General features: G+C 32.9%; 1 protein-coding gene across 1 annotated transcript in view; it reads left to right on the top strand.

Annotated features, from left to right (window-relative positions):
• LOC107453943 (Iroquois homeobox protein 5a) overlaps positions 1–19,765 on the top strand; it is a 96,582-nt gene that overhangs the window by 57,117 nt on the left and 19,700 nt on the right. Inside the window, exons 2-5 of the mRNA XM_071182783.2 lie at positions 3,253–3,411; positions 13,800–13,888; positions 13,972–14,131; positions 16,235–16,391. Of these exons, the coding sequence (XP_071038884.1) occupies positions 3,253–3,411; positions 13,800–13,888; positions 13,972–14,131; positions 16,235–16,391 (565 nt within the window). The remainder of the gene's footprint in view (positions 1–3,252; positions 3,412–13,799; positions 13,889–13,971; positions 14,132–16,234; positions 16,392–19,765) is intronic.

The following is a 19,765-nucleotide window of genomic DNA, read 5'->3' as shown; positions in this document are numbered from 1 at the left end:
ATGTCTTCCATCTCTTAATTTTGTCCATCAGTGTATATATAAAAATCGAATGATGGTGTCGCAGTTTTCCTTTATTGTATATACATTTTTATTGGCTGGAAAAATCACATGATAGGATCCAGTTTTGCCACATTAGTTTTCATATTGGGTTGGTTGACATCAGCATAAAATTGATAAGAGTCGTTAAGTTATTGTTTTTCCATAAATGTTTTTGTTTCCCTAATGTTAACCGTAAGAAATTACAGTACTGTTATTATTGTTTGACTTCTAAATGAAGAATTTAAGAAGGATTATTGTTATTATTATTAGAATAAAGTACTATGTTACATTTTAAGATAAAGTTATTTAAATCGGTGTCTGATCTTATTAACCAAAATCTTATAACGCAAAAATATTAAATCACTGTTTAATTAAATCACCAGATTTGTTTTAAGAATATATTTTTAATTTTAAATGCTATTTCAAAAAATGATTACTTAGAAAATTGATTTATGTTTCACTTATAGATCTTAATAGTATCACAAGGAAAATATTTGGACTAGGGAAGTGGAGGTACAAGTGTTCTTTTTAGTACATACATTTTTAGTTACATAATTTCAACTGTTTATGCCAAAAAGCAGCAATTGGGTATACTATAGCCTACGTCACAGGTTGTGTTATTCCTACTAAATTTAACCCATGAACGGCATTTTCTGAGAGCCTAACTTCAAGCCACAAATAAACAAACGAAGTGTTTGATCGTTTAAATAGCTGCTCGCCAGATTTTATTGCATTATAAAGAAAAGTAATTGATATTCGATTTTTGATTAATAATTGATTTATGTGGATAGTGGCATAGAATTTAGCATTGCGTCATGGTAAATGTTATTCCTACTAAGTGGAAGATTTTTTAATATTATACCCAATTGGGTATAATATGAAAAAAACACAACTACTTCCACTTCGAAAACTTTACTAGGAATAACATTTACCTTTTAGTTTAATTAATAAGCTGAGTTTTAAATATGTTTACTAAATTCATAAACTTAAATAAAACAACAAAATAAATTATTTCCAAAGGAACTAGACTAATACAATTTCAACCTGCCGAGTAGCGACTTATAACAACACACTTCATTTAATGTTTACTTGTTGCTAAAAATCAGGTTCGCAGAAAATGCTGCTTTTTAGATAAATTTAGTAGGAATAACACATCCTGTGACGTAGGCTATAGTATACCCAATTATTGCTAAGCAATCATCGGGACTGGTGGGCATCAACGAACAGGGAACTTAACCCCCCAGTAAACATTATAAAATAACATAATGTTATATAAACAAAACATAATGTTAATCAAGCAGCACTGAGAGAATATTAAGATGAATCCGAACCAAGCTTAACAGAACAGTAGAAAAATTAAATTATATACTATAAAACCATTTAATACAATTAATTAAATCTTCTTAAGAGAACATAATTGTCTTTTTTAAAACAGTCAACTTTTTAACAGCCTTTTGTAACAGCCAACTTCAGTTTCTGTGGAATGTTCGGCAGCGAGTGAGACGACAAATTTTCAATTTCTCGTGCTCAGTTGTAAACAATCTATCGTTGTTATCAATTTCCAGATGTACGCCAACATTGATTTCAATTTAATTACATCCTTTAAAGAGTTTATGGATGCTCGATTCGGTATTAACATGAAATAGATTATTTATGCACACAATTTTTTGGTGTTTTTTGGATTTTGAGCACCCAAATTTGGAGAGTTATTTAACCATTTTAGATGTTGTGAATTCGTAGCAGTTTCTGGTGACAATCGGGTGATTTTTTTTTTTTTTTGAAATTTCAATTTCTTGGAAAGTTATTCCAATTTTAAGCATTTTTTGTCTTAAATTCCCACCCCTTCTTTGTGCTTTCATGATCTGTTCTCAAAAAATTTACCTTTTCCTAGTGCTCAATGTAAAAAATAAATAAATAAGTAAATAAATAAACTCATTATATCTCAACTTTTATTTATTCTATTCACGAAAGTGTATTTTGATAGAAAAGAAATTTAGGCATCGTTTTTTTTTCCTGCTTCAACTCTAACCTTTGGGACCAGTTTGGGGCCCTCCTTATTTGTGATATTCACCTGAATTAGTATTGAAAACGATCCAGTGTGAACTCTAGATTAGAATTTCTGATTCTTAATTAAAACAATAAAAACAAAATTATAGTTCAAATGATGAAATTCTCTTTATTCACAACTCAAGAAGTATTGATGGGATTTCTCTGGTCCCATATCTCAAAAATAAACTCACCCACTTAATGCATAACAAAATTAAAAAAGTGAAGAAAAAAAAAATTCGAAAAAATTATCAAACAGCAGCGGTTTCCATAACAACCCATGTAATGACGACGCTTGCACACTGTTCACTATTACTCTTGAACACAGTTGAAAAATGTGATAACGTCCAAATAAGGTGCGCGCACGCCATCAAACCTAAAACAACACCCACTTTGTCAATGGGTAAAGAAAAAAAAATTAGGACATAATTATACAAAAAAGAAATTAATACATTATCGAAATAAAACTGACCGAGTTATTGTAACTATTAATGTTTATTAGGAATTTAAATAAAAAATAATATTAATATTAAAGACTTTGTAAACTTTAAATGCAGCAGAATTGAACAAAGGAGAAGGCAACTAAAAAAATTTCTAATAATACTTGTAAATAATCATCCTGTGACATTAGTAGTGAAAAGTGGATGCTCCATCTCTACAAAATTTCAATACCAGCACCAGACATTCACACAGGCATTCACACAAGCATTCACACATTCCTTATTTCAAACAGAGGTAACATCAGAGTGCACAAGGTTAAATAAAAATGTTCTTTGACTTTTTGGATTTTCACCTTTTTCTGTCCTTAGAATCGTCAATTGAACTAATTTTATTTTTATAGAAGATTTCTTTTTTTATGCGGATATCAAGTTTCCTTGTCTGAGCAAACTCTTACGTTGATCTGCATAGGGTAATTGTAATTAATTTATAAAAGCCTTACAAATATGTAACGGATTATTTTTTTCATTTATTTACTTATTCTTGATGCAGAGAAATAACTGATGCTCACATTTATTGCGTTATGGCTCTAACTAATGAAAAACAATGTGAGTGAAAGTTGACAATGTTTTAAAATTTGAAATCGTCTGCTACGTTGACTTCACAGCAGACGATCTCACATTTTCTTACTAAGACTGGTTTCCTTAAAATAAAATGTTCTTTTTCCAGATAGTGATTGGAAGTTCGACCGCACAAAATGCCTGCTATGAGCGCAACAGTCCCGAAACGCACCTCTATCCCAGGATTCCCTCCTACGCCGCTCCTTCTTATCAACCGGATTCGAACTTAGATCCTGCCACCGCTGCTTCTTTTTATACTCCCACATTAGTAAGCTCTTTTTTTTCTTCTTTTTTTTACATTTATTTGATGCATTCAGCATGATATTTAATGATTCGATAAAAAAGGGGCAACTTTTTTAATTCAACTTTTAGTTACATTCAAGGTTTTAAATATACGCAGAATTAAAAAAAAAATTGTATTTTGTATTTCTTTGAAGATAAGACCTTTTAAAGCATAATCAGCATATCCAATTGTTTTTTCCCCATTATTTACGCCTTTTTATAGTAATACACAACCTTCCCTCTCTTTTACAACTTCGTTTTCCCTCTTTTATATTTTTTGATCCACTCAAGAAATTTTTTTAGACTGTACTCAAAAATCCAACCAACTTGAATGCTAAAAACCAAAAATCTTACGTTAGGTAAGGTAAATCAAAGCCTAAAATATTTGAACCAATTCTAAGTAATATATATAACAATAAAAATCTAAGTGTTTTTTTAAATTCTTGAAAATTTTTTTAAATTTTCGTTCGTATTTATGTCAATTTTTTTTTTTTTTTTTTTTTGTTGTTGCTCGTTTGTACTTTTGTTTGTTATTATATTTTAAAATGGTTGTTCGCGCGTACGCTCAGACAACCCAATATATTTTCCCTGGTGACTACATACGTCCAAAATAAGCTTTTTTATCCCGTTCATATCAAGCAAAATGGAAAAAGAAAGTCATAGCATTGTCTTGTATTTTAAAGTTTAAAATCGAAACAACCTCTTAATTTTTATAATTCTGGTTCTTGGTTATTTTTGTTGGAAGCGTAGTGTCACAATTAACAAAAAATCCGACGTGAGCTCTAAATATTTATTTCAAAACTTAATACACAAATTCTTGTAGGAAAAAATTCAAATTAACTATCACTTAAAGAAAAGAAAAAACATCATGGATAGTGCTTAACTTAATCAAGATTAACTATAGCTGGAAATATTTTTTCAGAAAATCTCCTCTGAGCTCTGTTTTGTTAAAATATGCTCGTTACGATAGAGGCTAATTCTTCCCCCCCCCCCTTTTTTTAAAAAAAACTAGAAGCAATTTGCGAAAAAGAACTTTGAAACATTTTTAATAAACAAGCGTAAAATTTTAATTGTTAAAAATCTAAGTAGACCTCATTATACTTTTTTCATAATATTAAGGAAAAGAGCCGTGATGGTTAAAGGCGTTCGCCTTCCAATGAGGTGAACTGGGCTCGAATCCCAGCAACGACTGGTCGATACGAATTCCGCATACGGCTTGCACCAACCACAGTGATGACGTAAAATATTCGTAAAATATATATGACGTAGACTGATCATAGGTTAAAGTCCCCTTTCCGTCAGGCTAACCGTGGGTGGTTTTCTTCTCCAATTAACTCAAAAGCTGTTTAGTTTCCTCAAAAAGTCCTCCACGAAGGAAAATTCTTTCCGATATTTGATCCAGGAGTTCCCTTGTCTTCTGAATTGGGTTCAAAATTACAAGGGTTAGAAGTTGAGCATTAGTAATCGTAAACCCAAAATTGGGTCGGCTGTTCAACGGCGGTTACATAAAAATATATATTTATGAAAAGTTTTTTTTTTTAGAGTGAAAAAATAAACTTAAGAATCTATACCTATAAATATTGATGTGTTTCAAAAAGTCTACTCGAAGTATTAGTCATTTTTTATACGTCTGACTGATCCAAAAGAACTTTCTGTAGTTTTTGGATCTAAATTAACTGGTAGGACTTCTTTAGTTACATTTGAACTGATTACCGCTTGCCTGACATGGATCTCTAACTTTCTTTTTGACTATTATTACTCGTCTAATAGTATTCCTGTCGTCGACAGAGAAATTTCATGGTACTTTTCCGTCAGCCAAGTCGCCAAGCGAAGCAAATGACAAAACAGTCAACGGAATAAAAATCGGAAACGTTCAACTATAAACTAATATTTATTAATAATAAACAAAAGAAGTTCAACTATAAGCAAATATTGTTGGCTAACTCCCAAATTTTCATCATTCTTAGAACAAAAATCAAGATGGAAGAAAGAAAGGAAAACTTGCTTGGGCCGGGATAGCCTGATCGGTAGAGCGCTGGGCCCATGTCCGAAAGTTCGTGAGTTCGAACCCCACCGACCGAAGACTCCCCGTGTAGTGATTGATGCATGTTAAATCTGTTGAGTCGCAAAAGTCCTCCATGTTCCCATAACAAATCAAAACCTCTGGGGATACTGGATTGGAGATCGATAGTTCTCTGATTCAGGTCAAAATTACGATCTGTGGACGAATGAATGGATGTTCGCCCTATAAACGGGTGCGACGTATGGTGTGGCAGAAGTCGAATTCTTGGCCATAGATAGCGCAACTGAAAAACAAGAAACGTACATTCTGCCTTAAATTTGCTCGGTTTCACCAAGCAGGCTTGCCCGTGTGGCAAGTGACATTAGAAACAACAACAACAAGGAAAACTTGCTTTGTTTTGAATGAATTCAGAGAATAGAGCACGTCGCCCCAAACTTGCATTCCCCTTATGGTTGTAAGAAATTTGGAGGAGTTCTACATTATTTGGCGATCTTTCGCTTGCCCCCGGCTAACGGAAAAGTACCGAAATTTCTACTTAGGAATTATGGCGGCGATCTCCAAAACTTTTAACATTTGTTTCTGAGTTGACTACCCTTTACAAGGGCCTTTTTCGAAACGTTTTAACCTCTTTTAAGTGGTTTAATTATTGTCCATTAACATACTGGAACCTTTTATGTTTTCTTTTGCTCCAACAATTACAAATGCAACGTGATGTGCTGGGTTTCTTAAAACTTTTTTTTATCCGTTCTAATGCATACACCAGATTCTCTCATCATATCTTTTACAGTTGTTTCAATTTTTTGCATTAATTCTTCCTACAAGCCGGCGAAGAACGTGCACTGATTCTTCAGTAAACTTAAGCAAAGTACTCGCTTTTTCGACTGCACTTTTGATCCTTCCATGTACTTTAAAAAACTACACTTTTTAACATTTGCAGCTAAAATTCCTTCTATACATTTCGCTTTTAGAATATTTCCACCATGAAGGCCAATAGCTAAACTCATGAAGTTTTTTCTAACTAGAACTTCATCAATATGTTCAGCAATCGTTTCTCAGTTGGAGCCTTTTTTCTAGATTTTTCAGCTGTGTAGGTTTTGACGAATTTTCATCTTTTCTTTTACAAAAACATCCAGCAATGTTTTTAATTAATTTCCATTTTTTTTCAACTTCCGAAAAGTTTTCTTTTCAACTGGATTTGCTAAGTTTTCTTTTCTATTCGAATTGGTTCTTCGCAAAAATTTTGGCAATTGACACATTTTAACAGTACTGCCACTGTTTTGTTTTCCAATAAATAATATCTTTGATGTGGAGAATTTTCTAATACGGTTGCCCACTTTCCCAAAAATTACAGTTTAATTCAACTTCAGCTAAGGGAAAACAAAGTGATTCATTCTGTATAGGAGTTTTTATCTAAACGAATTCTCCTGTGTACATTTCTTGTTTCACCCATTTCCTAGAAACTAAATCCAAGGTGGCACTGGTGTCTCGTAATATCGGTATCCCAATCCCTTCGCCGTCAGGCTAACCGTGGGAGTTTCTCGTGGTCTTCCTCTCCATGTAACGCAAATGCGGATTAGTTCCAACAAAAAGTCCTCCACGAAGGCAAATTTCTTCCAATACTAGATCCATGAGTTCCCTTATCTTCTGGATTGGGTTCAAAATTACAAGGCTACGGAGTTGAACATAAGTGGTCGTAAACTCGCATACATAACATAAGTGTCGCCTGTTCAAAGACTGTTATAAAATAAAAAATAACTACGGATACTGCTCACGGTGAGCCTGGCGGCAAGGGGATTCTAACAAATAATTTGTCAATCACTGAGGATAATTTACGTTAGATCTGTGGTCGATGCAAGCTGGATGCTGAATTCGTATCGACCAGTCATCGCTGGGAATCGAACCCGGTTCACCTCATTGGAAGGCGAACGCTCTATCTCCTAAGTCGTCACGGCTCCAACACTTTTATATAGAACCATAGCATCTCTAAGTAAAGGTTCCGAAACGCGTAAAGATAAAACAATTTCTGAATTTTTCTTTAAATAGGAACATAGAAACCGGAAGTGATTATCAGATCCGCATTCGTAGAAATTCTTTCAAATTCCTTCTCGTGATCTCTTTAAATACAATATCTTTCTGCCCTACTGACTTTTGTTCAGCTTTAGCAACAGTTCGCCAAAAATCATTTTGACTGTTTGGATTTCTATGCAACAAAGACTTCTCTTAAAATTGTTTTTTAAACTTAATCTAATTTCTCGGCTATTATACAAAATAAGCATTTAATTCCATCCATTCCTCGAGAAAAAGGTCTCTTATATCATTTAGTACATGACGCCCAACTTGCTCAGTTAACATCGAATTCTTAAGATCCTCAAAATTAGTAATTTTTGGATCAGAAATTCATTCATTAAAACAACAATTTAATCCTTGAGCAAAATTTTGCCAAGACTTATTAGGGGACTTTAAATGCCGGTAAAAAAATTTTAAGTTTTTCGGCATTAAGGTCATATCGTTTCAGATTCAGTTCTTTTACGAAATCGTGATTATTGGCATCTTTAGGTGATTCTCTCGCCAACATATTTGAAATATCTGGTGGTACTAGGCTTGATAGATAAGCCACCTAATCTTCCTTTGGAATTTGTGTTATCTGCTCAAAACTGATAAGATATGATGTCATTTCATCTTTATTTTCTTGAAATTCGGTTACAGTTGGACCCCGATTTAACGAATTGATTGAGGGAATCAAATCCGCCCGTTAAATCGAAGCAATTCGCTCCGTTAAATCGAAGCAAAAGCCAAAAAATTAGGTCGGCTGCTCAACGACGGCTATAAAATAAAATATTTGAACATAAAATATGATAAATGAAAAATAAATCTATACCTTTTAAAAAATTACATTTCTGGTTTCTATTTGGCCTTCACTTTCCACCGATTATAAATTAAAACGAAATACGTCATGTATAATGTAAATCAAATATTTCCCCCTCGATTATTTCTGTTAGAATAAAATAGGTAAGGAGAGTCGGGTAGTAATCGATATTCCTCGATGAATCGTTTTATTCTCATTGCTTGTTAAGACAACAACATCAGCAATTACCAGAGGTGGGTAATGTATGAAGTAGGGTTGGTTCTCTTTATATAATTGTTAGCTGGGCGGAAGGGAGTGTTTCACTCATGAAAATGTAGATGTCAAATACACAATCTTTTAAATCATCTTCAACAATCTCATTTCTTACCGCGGGCACAAAATGTGCTTCTTTCCACGTGGAGCAGCTCATTGCATGTTCAGAGATTTTATAATTTTTCTTTCTTTCTTTTTTTTTCTTAGCTGTTGTCCTGCAAGACTCATAAAATAACAGGCTAATATAAGCAATAATAAAAATACAGCACAACTAGATCGATTACACAAGCAGACGATATTTTTTGGAACAGTTTTGGAGTTGAATGATTTAGATCGAGTTTGTGCAGACCAATAGTTCGTAGTAAGAAGCCATTATTTGATATCGTAAAATATAGTTTTCGCTAAGAAAAGTGGACTAACTATTACGGAATAAGAAAGCAAAAAAGTTTAAAATAATGTCACAAACCTCCTATAAACGTTGGACTAAAATAAGCAATAATAAAAAGCAGCACAACTAGATCGATTACACAAGCAGACGATATTTTTGGAACAGTTTTGGAGTTGAATGATTTAGATCGAGTTTGTGCAGACCAATAGTTCGTAGTAAGAAGCCATTATGTGATATCGTAAAATATAGTTTTCGCTAAGAAAAGTGGACTAACTATTACGGAATAAGAAAGCAAAAAAGTTTAAAATAATGTCACAAACCTCCTATAAACGTTGGACTAAAATAAGCAATTCGCGATCGCAACGCTCGAGTACGCCGTCTAGCGGGAGCCTGTAAATATCGGACATTAATTTATCACGTTTTCATTTAGTTCCATCAAAGTCATTGACTGAATCAGACGCCATTTTTTAGCAGCAAATAAGAAACAAAATTTCCCTAAGGAAAAGGCCGAAGAACTTTAAAAAAATCTCCAGAATATTAGTAAATCTTTCAGGAACAGAACACGCCAAACATTTGAAGAAAAATTCCTCAATAATTTTTAATTTCTATTATCAACAAACTTGCAACTGATGACTTCCGATTTCGGATACTGTTATAGATGTGTGTATTAAGGTAAAATGCATTTCTTCTGTCTTCAATTCATTACGAATTAAAGTGAAGTCAACATTGCTTTCGTCATTCCAGTGAATAAATATGAATTCAGAACATACAGAATTGTAATAGTTATAGCATATTCTTCTTCGTTATAGAATAGTATATATTTCTGTATCCATATAATTCGGAAAACAACAATAAAAAATTATCCAAGTTACTTGAAATAGTGCCATTTCTGCTGATTCTTAATTAATTTAAATCGTTTTCTTGGTAAGTTTTTTTTAATTTTGAAAGAATAAGTTCAACTAGAATTCAGCTATTCTGTTTTTAGCTACATATTCAAATTCATATCAATTATAAAATTTTGCTGTGTAGTATGTTATCTAAAAGTAATGAAGGTATAAACTATGTATCTATTATTTGAGAATAAAGTTTTCAAACAAGGAACTTATCATTTTGGAATTCTCCGGGAATCATAAATCAGGTAAGTGCAATGATTTTTACAATAAAAAATTTGCTTGTAAATATTTTTTTTTCATTTGATGATGGTTCTCTACAGAATGGTTTTTTACGTCTGATTAAGAACTATAAGAATAATAAAAAAAGAAACAATATGAAAGTTTTTATTTCAATGTTAATAATTCTTAAAATCGTTTTTTTTTATCCTAAGAATTCTTTATTTTCCGTTTTTTAGTTTATAATTTTTTGATAAAAATTGTTCTCAAAATACTTTTGAAAAATTAAATGGTATAACATTATGTGTTTATGTATACTTCTTGTATATTCCAATGTTTGAAATAATATGATTCAGAAAAGTATGGAATAAAAATTCGGTACTTACGACGTATTAACGCCACCGCCGCTACAGATTTGGCGGTTTTTAAGTGCCGCCAATCTACACTTAAAATTTTTGCGACAGTTCATAAAATAAAACACTTTATTTAAAATCAAAATAGTTAATTGGATTTCGGTGGAAAATGAGCCGATATAGAGTTTAGCATAGATTCAAAACAATCATATCGCCATATGAACTCTGATGAATAAGATTCCAAATGAAAAAACCTTTCCAAAACGTACGTTTGCCAAGATAAAGTTTTATGTTGTGGGAATCGGTACATTTTCGTTTTTTCGGTAAAGCATTTCCCTCCTGAAAAAATAAAATTGCATCTTGTTTTGTTTCTGGCAAATCCCAAAGACGAATATTCGTAGCACTAAAAATGGCGACAAAAAAGAATTTTTTTTTTTTTGTTTCGTCAGCATTCTTTATTTTACGTTTCTTAGTTTCTAAATAATGATTTTTATTGAAACTTGAAATTTTTTGATAAAAATTGTTGTCAAAAAACGTTGTTTACAAAATTAAATTTCATAAAATTATGAGGCTTATGTATACTTTTTGTTCATTTTAATTTTTGAACTAATATGATTCTTAAAACTAAAGAATGTAAAGTTTAAATGGGCCTTTCATGTTATATCATTAAATTTAGTAATACTATTTCTCGGGCATTAGGTTTTAACTCTTATAAGAATATACATATTTTTTTCTGTTAATGTACAAATATTTTTCCGATGTGTTTTGGATATTCCTTCTCTAATAAAAAGAGATACCATTTTGTTTTCGGTTGTACAAGAAAGAAGATCAAGCATTTTTCTTTTTTAAATTTAATAAGCCACATTAAAGAAGGAACGTTGCAATGCTACACGCTACATTAACGACGTCTCCAGAGTAACTGAATGACGGTTCATATGGAAATCGCAGGTAAGCGTCTCATAAAACAACGCCCCCTATAGTTCGTTGCGATCGCGAATAATAAAAAGCAGCACAACTAGATCGATTACACAAGCAGACGATATTTTTGGAACAGTTTTGGAGTTGAATGATTTAGATCGAGTTTGTGCAGACCAATAGTTCGAAGTAAGAAGCCATTATGTGATACCGTAAAATATAGTTTTCGCTAAGAAAAGTGGACTAACCATTACGGAATAAGAAAGCAAAAAAGTTTAAAATAATATCACAAACCTCCTATAAACGTTGGACTAAAATAAGCAATAATAAAAAGCAGCACAACTAGATCGATTACACAAGCAGACGATATTTTTGGAACAGTTTTGGAGTTGAATGATTTAGATCGAGTTTGTGCAGACCAATAGTTCGTAGTAAGAAGCCATTATGTGATATCGTAAAATATAGTTTTCGCTAAGAAAAGTGGACTAACCATTACGGAATAAGAAAGCAAAAAAGTTTAAAATACTATCACAGACCTCCTATAAACGTTGGATTAAAATAAGCATTAATAAAAAGCAGCACAACTAGATCGATTACACAAGCAGACGATATTTTTGGAACAGTTTTGGAGTTGAATGATTTAGATCGAGTTTGTGCAGACCAATAGTTCGTAGTAAGAAGCCATTATGTGATATCGTAAAATATAGTTTTCGCTAAGAAAAGTGGACTAACCATTACGGAATAAGAAAGCAAAAAAGTTTAAAATACTATCACAGACCTCCTATAAACGTTGGATTAAAATAAGCATTAATAAAAAACAGCACAGCTAGATCGATTACACAAACAGATGATATTTTTGGAATAGCTTTGGAATTGAATGATTTAGACAGAGTTTGTGTAGACCAATAGTTTGTAGTAAACCATTACGGGAAATCGTAAAATACAGTTTTCTCCTGGAAAAGTTGATTTACCATTGCGGGATAAGAAAGCAAAAAAGTTCAGAATGATGTCACAGACTAATTTTATTTCCTGTATTATTTCTGATCTCCTTACATGAAAAACCACCTGAATGGATGGAGATGTTAGAATCGATGTTTAGTTAGAAATGGTGAAAACTTCGCTGATAGTTTAATAAAATGTCGTTTTCATTCAAATTAGATCTTCAATTTTAACTTCGAAGCACACTTCGAATACAAACACTGTAGAATTTTTTTTTTTTTAATTAAAAATTTGATTTCTCCGTTATTTACTTTTCGTTTTCAAAAATAAAGAGAGAGCGAAAAAATGGCTAGATAAAAAAATTTGTTTTCGGGTGTTAAAACACATCTTCTATATTAAACAACATTTCATTCCATGTAAAAAAGGAATTTAACATTTCTAATGACATAAAAGAATCTAAGATAAGAAAACGCGAGACAAAAAAAAAAAGGGGGGGGGGGTGATTCAACTATTATATGGAACAAAATGTGTTATGGAAAAAATACTAATTGATTTTAAGAATTTTTATCTACTGCAGTATTTCCTACACGCAAAGATTATTGGGAGTTCCTCAACTAAGTGTTCAAAATAACATTTTTTAATGAACTACAGTCTAACCCCGCTATAGTGAACCTTCAAGGGACCGAAATTTTGGTTCGATATAACGGGTACTTCACTACATCCGTTCCACAAGCGATTTTAACTAATGATTCCATCCCGCTTTTATTACACATTATTTAAATAAATGACCAATAAAATGAAGAAAAAAAAAATGACTGGAAAAAAAATACGTAGTAACAAAAAAATGCGTTAACTTTTATTTTTTACTACTCTTCGTCTTGTGTACAAAATTTTTTTTTAATCTTTAGCTGATGAATAATCCTCAACATCAGATATGGAAACACTTCCCGACTCTCCGATAATTTTTCCTGAATTTATGTTATTCCACTTTTTAAACCTGTCTAACCAGCCATTCGAGCACATAAAAGTAATCTCACCAAATCGCTAAGCAAATTCCTCGGTTTTGACTTAAAGCATTTATCCAGATACTGGAAGATGGCGGCTTCTTTGAATGCTGAACCAATTCAATAATGATACAAACAAGAAAATTACGTATTGCTACATTCCATGCTATAGATAGTTTTAACAATCGGTACATGTCCTTATTTTGAAGCAGAAATTTCAAAAACATTATTAAAAAATGAAGAAAATAAATCAGTCAAAAAAGTTCTTAATATCCAACTTCCTCTCTTTTTTTTTGGTTCACTATGTCCACAAAAAATACATTATGCGTGTGTAGCAAGAGACGGAAGCGAACATTTCGTTCACTATATCCGGGAGTTCCCTATAGCGGGGTTTGACTGTATTTAGAAAAGTTTGCTATGAAAACCTTTTTTATTTTCCTTGTATTTCATTTTATTAATGAAGAGGATTGTAGGGGCATTCATACAACAGTGTATAAAACACATGTATTGAATGTTTGTTTGCAGAACTCTACTTATGGAATGAAGGAAGGTTCTGATCCATGGAGGAGTATATCACAGTCCTACTACTACGATCCCACCTTGGCGGCTTACGGGTGAGCTTTCTCTCTTTTTCACTCTTTTTCTTTCTTTCTTTTTTTTTGTTATTGTGATGAGTTCTTAATACCTTGTGTTGCAGGTATGGAGGTTTAGACTTCAACGGAGCGAGAAGGAAGAACGTAACGCGGGATTCCACGAGTACCCTCAAAGCCTGGCTAAACGAACACAGGAAGAACCCTTACCCAACCAAGGGAGAGAAGATTATGCTGGCCATCATCACCAAGATGACACTCACACAGGTCTGAACGCCGCTTGTATTTAAATGCTGACACATCCTTACTTTGAATGGAAACCTCTCAATCTAACAACGATCCTCTTCAAGCCAATATAGTTATACAAGTTATAGTTCTTAAATTTCCTTTTCCACTGTTTTCATATTTAAGTAATCGATGATTTCATGTAGTTCCTAATTGGTGCTGGAGGAATTTCAAAAAAATTCTCTTGAAGTCCTGCTCCAAATGACTTATACACTCTCTGGCCAAATGTATCCGGACATCCGGGTTGATATGGTGGTGGAACCATAATGGTGTGGGGGTGCTTCTCGTGGTTTGACCTGTGTCCGTTAGTTCCTGGAAACATGAACTCTGAGATGTATGTGGAGAATGCTGCACTCCCATCTCTATGGCAATATTTCGGGGAAGGCCCATTTCTCTTCCAGCAGGATAACTGTTCCATTCACGCATCGAAGCTTGCACAGACGTGGTTTGATGAAATGAGTGTTTAAAAACTGGACTGGCCTTCTCAGAGCCCTGATGTAAATCGCATAAAACGAATTAGAGCACAGATTACTTAGCCAACCAAATCGACCCACCTCACTGCAAGCACTCACTTCAGCAGTGATGGAAGTCAATTCCTATCAAAAGCTGGTGGAAAATGTTCCCAGACATATGCAGGCTGAAAACCGATGCAAAAAGGAGATCAACATCATACCCAGATAAGCAAAATAAGGTTTATTTCCACTCAGCAAAAACCTTTTAATGTAAATCTAAAAAGGTTTGCAATACGGTTTATGTGTGTAAACCTTCTAACCTTAAAACGAGATCTGTGATCTTCTGCTCTATTCTACTCACATTACCCTAATTCAAAACCCTGGAAAACAACCTTTTATATAAAAACCTTAAATCGAGGTTGACTTAGGGTTTTCGAGCGCCAAAAAATCATTTCCTAAATGCTAGTCTCAAGATGAAAATAATCTTAAATCTAGGTAATTATAAGGTTTCTTTTCGCAACGTCTTGTCTGATCAGCTAGAATCCACCTTGTCATGAAATTTCAATGTACAATGCAGTTTGATCCTATCGCTGGTGTGACGTCATCTAAAACGTCATTAAAGACCTAAAGGCCTGGTTTCTTAGGACAGGACTCCGTCAGCTGGAAATCAGCGCTAACCTCTGATTGGTCCATTTGTGAGTTTGATAGTATACGTCATCGAACGCTCATCTTGAACTACAATTGCCGTTCAACTCAACTGCAGTTGGATTACAACGTGACGTTAACCACAGAAGCAATGGCGGACAACATCCAACAGCACATTGAAATCAGTCAAGATTTTGATTTTGACATTAAACATAGCTTCTTCATTAAACATAGCACTCTTCATTTAGCTCAGCTATAATATGTTTTTTCTTGGACAAAGTCATTATTTGTTCTCCAAAACACTGGTCGACAATAACAAAATCAAAATAAATATTTGTTTACGTTATTAACGCATGCGCAATGAGAGATAATGTCTGCGTTGGACCGACTGCTCACGCTGAGCTAACAAAAAAGTATTTTTTTGGCGTCAGCTCTACGTCAACTTTCCGCTGACGCTTAGATAAGGTGCTAGTTCTAAGAAACCAGGCCTTGAGCTAACAAACCAGTATTTTGTTGGCGTCAGCGGGACGTTGACGTCCCGCTGACGCCCAGATAAGGCTCTTGTCCTAAGAAACCAGACCTTAAGCAACAATACTTTTTTTTTTAAAAAAGCTTTAAAAAATACTTTTTAATCCTTTTAGGATGAAAGGTTTGAAACTGCAATATTTTTGTTTTATTGAAAAAAGGTTTTTTGTGCAAACATTTTCGTGATAATACAAGGTTGCCGTAAGGTTGCATGCTCTCTGGGTATTAATATGTGCCTCAAGACGTTCTAAGTTCACACCACTGGGTGACCGGATTCTTTTGGCCAGATAGTGTATCTTTAGAAAAATATTTGTGGAAGTTGGAACAGTTTGATAAAATTTACTACACTAGGATACATGATTTTTTACAAGCTGTAGGAGAATTTATATTATTTCTAAAAAGACATTAAAACAACTTTAAATAATTAAACAACTGTATTGTCTTTTCTTTTTTTTTACTGAAGGTGTCAACATGGTTTGCCAATGCGCGGCGTCGCTTAAAGAAAGAGAACAAAATGACGTGGGAACCGAGGAACAAAGCGGAATCCGAGGATCCTAAGAAGGAGCAAAAAGATGAGGATGATGAAGACGAAAAACCTCCCCGCATCGGCAACAACACAGGTTAGTCTGAGCTAAGAAAAAATAATTACCATTTGAAATAGTTAACTTATCACTTTTGTCTTATATTATGTCCGATATCAAGTATTAGACTGTAGATTTAACGCAGATACAGTGAATTAAGACATAAATGACAGTAATGCGCATTAGCGGATGGTGAATTTGTGGGGCCCAGGGCTGAAACTACTTAGGGGCCCTAATAGCCATTTTATCAAAAAACTATTTTCTATAATGATGTAGATAAGTATATAGAAAAAAATAGGACAATAAAATAATTTTATGTCACTGTAGTCTATTCCCACACTAGTACTTAATTTTTTAGCTTTCTCTTCGTATTCCTTTAGCGTCTGATCTGATTGGTGCCTTATGTTGTTCACGAAGTCTTTTAATGACACAATTAACTTGTTACCTTCACAAATATCTAAACAGGGGCTCTGTATTTTTTTTATTAACTAAATTAAATCTCCCCAATATTTCTTCCCAAAAAATAATCAAAATTGCACTATTAAGTTTCGCCATTTTATGAATAAATTTCGTACCTCTTTCCGCAAATCAACTTTCTCATCCTCATTTTCGCTGAAACTTTCGAAAATTTTCATAATGTCATCATAATTATTTTTCAAAGCTTTGACAGCATCATAGTGACAAGACCATCTGGTCTGGCTTAAACTTTTTAACGTAAATTTGAGTTTTGCTTCACGATTTAACAGTTTCCACCTACGGGTCGAAGTAGAAAAGAAAACGTATATTTTTTGCACTACAATAATGAGCGCAGTAATTCACAAATTATCATTAAATATCGATTAAAAAGTTCATTTAGAATTGAAAAAATACATTAAAAACAAAAAAAAAACATGATTTACAATTCTTATTACTTACCAACTAAGAGAGGGAAATCTTTTCTTATACTGATTATGTACTTTCAATTATAAGTAATATAAGAGAAAGGTTCAGTCTTTATAACTTTTAAGTTATCATTTATTAGTAAACTGAACAAGTTTGTCACTTTGACGACGAGAACAGAAGTGCGGGGAAAAAAACAAAATTAAGACGGGAGTTAAACGGCGCGGCGGGAAGTCCCCAGTAATAGACGCGAAAAAATACACTGATAAAAAAACAAGCGAAGGGGAAATCCCCGTTCCGTTCGATAGACGAGCAGGGTTGATTGATCTCAGAGTTGCCAACCTTATAATATTTTTTGTTTTTTTTAATATTAGATATTTTTTTAAACTTAAAATATCACCTATTGTTTTCAGTGGGGACTGGGGCCCTTTTTATCCACGGGGCCCTGGGCTGCAGCCCAAAAAGCCCTTAAGTAGATCCGCCCCGTAATGCGGAAGATTTAATTAATGCAAAACAATGTGAATATTTATCGCCTGAAACGAAAGGAATAAAATTGCTCATTAAGCGAGAAAAAAGGTTTTTAAGCTTTTGACCCATTGGTTGGCAGCAACACAGATTAGAGTTAGTCCGCACTAATAAAAAATAATTATCATTTTAAAATTTATTTTTTTGTTATCGCTTTTGTCCGATTATATCCGATACCAATTATTTGACTGTCGATTTAAAGCAGAAGCAATGAATTGAGATATAGATGACAGTAATGCGGAAGATTTAATTAATGCGAAACAATGTGATTATTTATCGCCCGAAAGGAATAAAATTGCAAACCAAGCGAGGAAAAAAAAAACGTTTTTAAGCTTTTGATCCATTGGCAACAACACATGTTAGAGTTACTCGTAGTTGGCATTAATAAAAAATAATTACAATTTGAAAAATTTAACTTTTTGTTATCACTTTTGTCCGATTGAGTCCGATACTAATTATTTGACTGTAGATTTAAAGCAGATGCAATAAATTAAGTCATAAATGACAGTAATGCGGAAGATTTAATCAGAATACAAAAAAATGTGAATATTTATCGCCTGAAATGAAAGGAAGAAAATTGCTAAATAAGCGAGAAAATTTTTTTTTAAGGTTTTGACCCATCGGCAACAACACAGGTTAAAGTTAGTCCGCACTAATAAAAAATAATTACTATTTGAAATATTTTTGTTATCACTTTTGTCTTATAATATGTCCGATACCAATTATTTGACTGTAGATTTAACCCAGATGCAGTGAATTAAGACATAAATGACAGTAATGCGGAAGATTTAATTACATCACAAAAACAATGTGAATATTTATCGCCTGAAAGGAAAGGAATAAAATTGCAAATTAAGCGAGAAAAAAACTTTTTTTAATCTTTTGGCCCATTGGCAGCAACACATGTTAGAGTTAGTCCGCACTAATAAAAAATAATTACTATTTGAAATATTTTTGTTATCACTTTTGTCTTATAATGTGTCCGATACCAATTATTTGACTGTAAATTTAACCCAGATGCAGTGAATTAAGACATAAATGACAGTAATGCGGAAGATTTAATTAGAATACAAAAACAATGCGAATATTTATCGCCTAAAATGAAAGGAATAAAATTGCTCATTGGGCGAGAAAAAAGGTTTTTAAGCTTTTGACCCATCGGCAACAACACAGGTTAAAGTTAGTCCGCACTAATAAAAAATAATTACTATTTGAAATATTTTTGTTATCACTTTTGTCTTATAATATGTCCGATACCAATTATTTGACTGTAGATTTAACCCAGATGCAGTGAATTAAGACATAAATGACAGTAATGCGGAAGATTTAATTACATCACAAAAACAATGTGAATATTTATCGCCTGAAAGGAAAGGAATAAAATTGCAAATTAAGCGAGAAAAAAACTTTTTTTAATCTTTTGGCCCATTGGCAGCAACACATGTTAGAGTTAGTCCGCACTAATAAAAAATAATTACTATTTGAAATATTTTTGTTATCACTTTTGTCTTATAATGTGTCCGATACCAATTATTTGACTGTAAATTTAACCCAGATGCAGTGAATTAAAACATAAATGACAGTAATGCGGAAGATTTAATTAGAATACAAAAACAATGCGAATATTTATCGCCTAAAATGAAAGGAATAAAATTGCTCATTGGGCGAGAAAAAAGGTTTTTAAGCTTTTGACCCATCGGCAACAACACAGGTTAAAGTTAGTCCGCACTAATAAAAAATAATTACTATTTGAAATATTTTTGTTATCACTTTTGTCTTATAATATGTCCGATACCAATTATTTGACTGTAGATTTAACCCAGATGCAGTGAATTAAGACATAAATGACAGTAATGCGGAAGATTTAATTAGAATACAAAAACAATGCGAATATTTATCGCCTAAAATGAAAGGAATAAAATTGCTCATTGGGCGAGAAAAAAGGTTTTTAAGCTTTTGACCCATCGGCAACAACACAGGTTAAAGTTAGTCCGCACTAATAAAAAATA

Source organism: Parasteatoda tepidariorum, chromosome 4 (genome assembly GCF_982258835.1).
Source record: "Parasteatoda tepidariorum strain Cologne lab strain chromosome 4, Ptep-v5.0, whole genome shotgun sequence".
NCBI classification, from domain to species: Eukaryota; Metazoa; Arthropoda; class Arachnida; order Araneae; family Theridiidae; genus Parasteatoda; species Parasteatoda tepidariorum.
This window is presented reverse-complemented; position numbering and strand designations above follow the sequence as displayed.